Source organism: Asparagus officinalis, chromosome 2, assembly GCF_001876935.1.
Source record: "Asparagus officinalis chromosome 2, Aspof.V1, whole genome shotgun sequence".
NCBI lineage: Eukaryota > Viridiplantae > Streptophyta > Magnoliopsida > Asparagales > Asparagaceae > Asparagus > Asparagus officinalis.
In genome coordinates, this window is record NC_033795.1 from 3603229 (window position 1) to 3610314 (window position 7086).

General features: G+C 38.6%; 1 protein-coding gene across 1 annotated transcript; it reads right to left on the reverse strand.

The window, feature by feature from the left end:
• Nucleotides 1656–6533, reverse strand: LOC109829961 (protein IQ-DOMAIN 1-like). The gene is made up of 6 exons (XM_020397070.1): nt 6375–6533; nt 6123–6203; nt 5733–6032; nt 4335–4556; nt 2519–2605; nt 1656–2439 (listed from the first exon to the last, which is right to left on the reverse strand). Exons 2-6 carry the CDS (start codon nt 6195–6197, stop codon nt 1885–1887), a joined length of 1239 nt encoding a protein of 412 aa, XP_020252659.1. The 5' UTR covers nt 6198–6203; nt 6375–6533; the 3' UTR covers nt 1656–1884.

The window sequence follows — 7086 nt, forward strand, 5'->3', positions numbered from 1 at the left end:
GTGGGTATGGTGATGGTGATGGAGTAGGCACCTCTGATGGAGATTGAGCCGGTGGGGATGAAGTAGTAGGTGTTGTAGATGGAGATGGCGCCTTTGACGGTGGAATAGGCGGAGATGGCGTCCGCGACGGCGGAGCAGGAGGTGGCACTTTCGGTGGGGACGGTGCGTTCGATGGTGATGGTGATGGAGTATGAGGGGGTACTTCCAACGGAGATGGTGTTTTCGACGGTGATGGCGATGGAGTTGGACGAAGTAGGTGACGGCGCCGCCTTCGACGGGTTTGGCCCTGGTGCCGACGCTGGTGATGGTGATGGAGTAGGATGAAGTGTTGGTGACGAGGGTAAAGAAGCGCCAGAGCTGCTCTCAGGGAGGAGGAGGAGTACCATCATCACAGAAACACCAACAACTCTCAACAGAGAGAAGGCCATGGCTGAAGGCAAGCGAGATTGTTTGAGGAGGTTGTAATTTAATTTGGGTTGATATGGAGGGGGTGCGTTTATTTGGTGGGTTATATTTATAGGTTTTGAGTCCCACCTGAATCCATCTTGGATTCAGAGTCCTGGTTATTACATAATTAACGTTACTCCTCCTATGATTTTTACAACTACGTACTGCTCCCTATTTCAGACTTCTATTCCTACGAGGGCGATGGTATTAGGGGGTGTTTGTTTCAAATCCTATAATTTTAGGATACGGATTTTACCATAAGATTTGAAATCTATAGGTAATTTGTTATGGATTGGGATTCCTAAAACTTTGTTTGTTTCAACAATATTTTGGGATTTGGAATACTAAAATTTATAATATTTTTGTTTGTTTTAAACTTTTTGGAATTTGAAATCCATAATTTGTATAAAGCTTTTGAAATCCACCCACTCATCCCACATGAAAAAGAGGATTTTACGAATCCTTAAATATATTATTTTTTTGTTATTTGGGGATTTAATATCCTAAAACTTATTTTGAAACAAACAAGTTTTATGGAATTCTAAAACCCCAATATTTTGAAACAAACAAGTTTTATGGAATTCTAAAACCCCAAAAAACCTCTTTTTACATCCCAAAACTTAAAATCCACACCATATCCCAAAAAAAAAATTCTAAAACCCCAAAAAACCTCTTTTTACATCCCAAAACTTAAAATCCACACCATATCCCAAAAAAAATAAAACAAACACCCCCTTTTATCTTATTTTGATTGCACATCGAGTAATTTAATATCATTGCTCTCTTGTTCTTGTTAGTAATATTATATCCACACTAATTCGTCAAATCCTCTGTTTCACCTCAAATAAGGATTGTAACTGCTAAAGTGTGTATTTTCCATAGCTTTTGGTGCGAAAACAAATTCGTATTAGAAATATCCTCCGTTCATGTTACAATTTATAGGGTATTAAAAATATATGTTTTATGCTCGATAAATATTTTAAAGGTGCGCCATCCAAAATTGGATATGGAGAAAATTGAAGAAAGAGAGGAAGTCCACCTTCACTTGGATTATTCGGTTTAACATAATAATAATGACCAAACAATTGCTTTTTACAAAACTGATCTCTTTACAACCAAACAAAAAAAAATACCTGGACACGACCAAAACAAATCAATTACCACAATTCCATCTCTTGACACATTAGTAAAGGGATTCAATCACAAGATAAATACACAGAACTCTTCCACTTTAGAATAAAGGATTCAGTCATAAAATAAGTACACAAAACTCTTACACAACCAACTTCCGATGTTTATATGCCAGTTTTACTTGTTAACACCCAAAAAAAAATTACTCACAAAATCAAAAACCTAATAACAAATACATCAAACACAACCACTCTAAACAAAGCCAAGCTAACAAACTCAAATTAATCAAGCTACCTCTTCCCTTCATTACTTCTCAAGGGGCCCACATCCACCCTTGGCGGCACTGAATGCCGCCGCGNGCCGCGCCGCCACTGTCACCGGCACAGCCGACGGAAAAGACAACCTCTTCCTCACTGAGGTCACCGAGCTCCTTTCCGAAGATGAATCAAGATTACTCATTAACGAGCTACGGTACTTCGCCTTGGCCTTAGCCGACTCTGTTGGTGCCATGTAACTAGGCACAGTCATTGCGGTGCTCGCCTGGCTCTGACTCTGGCTCAGGCTCTCGTCATCCCGGATGGAGAGAGATGACCCACCACCCATGCTATGTCGCCTCGCACGCTCGGACTGCACGCTCATGCTATCTACATGGGCCCAACCTTTTCTTGGGCTGGCTGACCTAATTTTTCTGGCCATGGAGGGCTTTTTGGTGGGAGGAGTCGAGGGAGATTTTCCTTGTTCAGTAGTGTTTAAACTTTCCCATGGCCGAGCAGCCATCCAGCGCTCCATCCAGCTCCAGCCCCATTCAGGGTTGTTCGGATCCAAGAATGTAGGATTTGCTGATCTTGAAGAGGCCTTCCACTGTGAAGTTTAATGGGGTTTAAGCATACGAAATATTTGGTATGTTAGTGAATGATTATAGATGAATGTGGGAGGGTACCTGGTGAGAGAATGCCTCTTGCTTGTTCTGTAGATGGGTTTCGATTTGTTCTTTGGATTGAAGACTGTCGTCCCATTCCTCCGACATCTGTTATCATGATAAGAAGATTATTTCAAACAGCCTTGAATGTGTTTATTGATGGTATATGATCACTTTGTAACGCCTAAAGCCAGTTCAGATGCGGGTTTGATCGAAGTTCATTTTTCCTTCGGGAATATTTCAAGAAGCAAAGACTACTGAAGAAGTGTAGTGTACGAAAATGAGCAGAGTTAGATGATAGTCTAAGGAGAGCTAAAAATCTAGCGATAAAGTTTGAAATTATGATCATGGGAGGTGATCTCAACAAGAAACATTTTGCTATATAGTTAATTCCAGCAACTTGTGTTATTTTTCACTTTAATAAGGTTTATCAGGGAACCAATTGGGGTAGCTCTTCAAGAAAAGAAAAATCTATATGAGCATGACAAAAAGATATGCAAATTGCGAGTAGAATATGAATACCAAAGAATTAATTAAAGGACAAGGAGACATGACACTAGAGAATTTATGGTGACCGGGAAAGAGACTAAACTCTGTTCATGTGATAAGGAAGAAAACCACTGATAAGCTAAGTTGCATGGGTATGGTTGCGGGTACAGGTATTGGTACAGGACACGACAAATTTATAAAAGGTAGCGTATGGCGACTCGGCTATAATTATGTATGTTATGTACAGTATATTTATATTATTAAAATTAATAATTTACATAAAATCAATATTGTTTTTTCATTGTATAAGATCAATACATTAGAAATAGATGTGAAGTGTAGAATATACATCTAAGAAGTGTGAGAAGCGTTTTAAATGAATAACATGTAGCATATAATTGAGTATACGCTTGAACAAACGTATGCATACATTCAAGAAGTATCCAAGAAACACCCCGCATGTGGGTGGGTGGCAAGTCACAAACATTCCTAGCCAAAGGTCCGGGTTCGAGGCTTGCCACCCACATCCTAAGTGTCCTACAATCCTGGTGACTGGGCGGGGTAGGGGGTACCCAGCTCACCCGGGGTTTATTGGTAAGGGTGGGGGACTCGAACTCAGGCTCGGGGATCCTCCTGCCTTACCAAGTTTCCCTTGTATCCCAAAAAAAATGTATCCAAGATGTTTGGGTATGGGTACGGGTACATGTACATGTTGGGTACAGGTACCGCTTCCAAATAGAAGTACCCTGGTAACATAGCTTATAAGGATGAGGTTGTTTATGGTTCTAATAGCAACTCATGACAATTGTAAAACAACCGACTTATCTTAATCTATCTCCTGTGCATTTTTTCCTATCATAAAACTATTGTCCTCTTGCCAACATGTATCATTTACGCCTCTTGGTATCAGTTATCCTCACTTCAGAAGCGTTGGTGATTATACTTTTAACAGCTTGACTCATTGAACCGAAGACTGAAACGGGCTACATTATAGATAATGGAATCTACGTCAAAGTCCTTCCTTCTTCCTATCTTATATTGAAACACTCCAAAATTCCTCAAACATCAAATGTCAAGGATCAGCAAGGACTTCTTGATGCTGTAAATATTAACTCTATTTATGTATCATCTTATCATATCAGAAATCAAGAGTAGATCCTATCATCATGAAGGTTGATAGAGAAAATAAGCTAGGCAAATTTTTTTTGATAGGCAGTTATGAGCAAGGGAGACCATTAAATGCACCAATGAGTAGAAGTGACAAGATTACAATTAATAACGAAATCAGAACTATAAGTAGGCCTTGTTTATATGTTAAATGTAATAAATGAGATAATGGATGACTTACCCGCAATTTCTCGAGTTCTCTTTCATGCTTTAATTGCAGCTGTCTCTGAAGAGCCAGGTTTTCCTCTGACATTCTGATTCTCCTTGAACGGACCTGTGCTTGAACTCTCGCCAGTGTCTGCATACAACGTAAAGTGGCGGCAGCTTGGCACTTGACAGCATTGCTGTTTGTCAATGCCTTAAGTCTAACTAGTCCTCTCAAAGCCCGCAATGCCCTCCTCGCCTTTACTCGGAGAAAAAGGGGAGAGAGACAAAACCATGTGATGAGTTATTGAGGATATTACTAAGCATTATAATAATAGAATCAGAAGAATAAATGCAAAGATCCGCTTAATAATGTGGAATATTTGCTTTAGATAGAATGTCATTTATCAGTAGTTACTGCTTCTGAGGAAGAGTTAGCTGTACCAACTAGAATACTATCAAAATTTGACCTCACTAGTGATAACACCATTTGTTCTCATATTGCCTTTTCTTGGAGAAAAGGATAGAAACAAAATCATGTGATGAGTTATTGAGGATAGCTTCAGATGGTAAGGATATTATCGAGCACTACAATGATAAAATCAGAAGAGTAAATGCAGTAGGATATCCACTTAGCACTGTGCAATACTTTCTTTAGATAGTAACATCATTTAATTACATGTTCTACTTATGAGAACATGAACTTGAACAATATCAAAATCTGTATCCACTAGTGATCATCCCATTTATTCTCATATTCGTACAGCCAGTTTCATATAGAATCATGAATGCATTGTTGTAAAAGTCAATTAAGATAAGTACTTCCCTAGAGGACAGTGTAGAACATGATCTTAATTCCCATGATCAATCAGAATGATTGACTGAAAAATTTAAAGAATTTATGGAACAATGCTCTTGTGATCAATACAAAAGTTTGATAACAATACTAATTGATAACGGTCATACCTGTTAAATGAACGCACGCAAGTTAACCAACTATAATTCAATCTGAAGGAGTCAAAATACATAATAATAAAAACAACTTAATGGTGTTGGATTTTTAAAGTCACAACCTTCATAAAATTAAGCGATTTAAATACTCTGGGTTTCTGAGCTTCAAAAATCGTGATAGGAAACCACAAGAATATTGGGAATTTTGAATTAAGGGAAATCAGAAGCAACCTGCTAATTTTCTCATTGTATATTTTAAGTTCACTTCATTGATTTCCGATAGGTAAAATTCAGTCCTCGCGGACGTGTAATATTCTAATTTCGCATAATTCACTAGATAATGTTGCACTAAACAAAACATCCAGAATTTTCAAAAAGCAACAAGCATGCATTCAACCTTCAACACTATGCACAAGAGAAATATAATTAGGACCATAAATTTAACACCACCACTCATATCAAAAGAGGATAAATAAATTTATACCATGTAACCTCTGAAAGCAGTCTGGATCTTAATAGCAGCAACCTCTTCCTTCGATCTCCCCGTGAACCTCGCTGATTTTGTGAGGCGAACAACCTCAGCAGCAGCCTGGGCTGCAACTTGAGCAGCCTCCGCTGCGACTGCAGAAGCAAGAGCCACTGAATATGCATGCTTGCTCTGATCATTCTCAGAACCAGATAGCTTTCTCTGCTCCTGAGGAACAGGAGCATCATCTGACGAATCTGGATCAAAGTCGTTGCATTTACCAAACCCCCATCTCTTCTTAGATTTCTTCTTCTTCTTCTGCAAGTTTTAGCACATCAGTGAGAAAGTAGACATTTTGATTGCAACCCGGTTGCTGAAATCATCAAAAAATAAAATAAAATAAAATACCTGTGCTTTCTTTTCCTTCGATTCAGGGCTGAACACTCTCTTAACAGCAACTAGCCACTTCCCATTTCTCCCCATCTCCTTCTAATTAACATCAATATAAAAATCAAGGCAAGATAAAAATCAATAAAAATTAACAATCCCCATGAAGCAGAAATTGATTATTACAGCACTGAAATCAAAATTACTGGAAAAAGATCAGTATTTTCATCAATAAAAGAGGCTAGCTTTTTTTCCAAAGGGGGGCTCTTTTACCTGGTTGCGTTGGGATCTTAAGATCTCAGAGACAACAGTTGATGCTCTCTCTCTCTCTCTCTCTCTCTCTCTGTCTCTCCCGTGAGCTTTCTCTCTCTAAAAAAAACTGGAGGCAGGGATTAATAAAGAAGTGGCCTCGGCAGCAAAGTATAACGATCGGCAGGGGCAGCTGGCTCCTCTGTGGCCTCACCCTGAGGGGTGGAGGGAGGTGGGGCCCACCAAGGGCGAGCCTTTTCTTTTGACAACGGAACCGAGCTGTCTCTTTCTTGACTTGTGTTGAGAACTGAGAGAAAAATGTTATTAAATAACAGCAACTTTAATGAAAATTAAAATTTTAAATGCTTTTTTGGGTAGAGTAACCGCTCGCTCTCTCAGGGTTTTTGTTTTCTCATATAAGATTATAAATCGATAAAAAAAAAGGGTTTTATTTCACACAAACTTCACTGAACTTTAGAAAATGTTGGATATAGCCCCCTAAACTTTAAATAATCCCCTTGAACTATCAGGAGTTTTACAAAATCTCCTTGAATTTTATATTATCTCACTTAGCAAGTTTTCGTATAGTTCATAAATAACTAAAATGACTTTGAGTGAAAATCTCATATCTCGTCTTTACGTGCAATATGCCCTCTCTTCTAAATTTTGTATTTTTTCTCTCCAAAAAAAAATACTTATTTACAAATTACATATAGGGGGGTCATATGAGAAAATT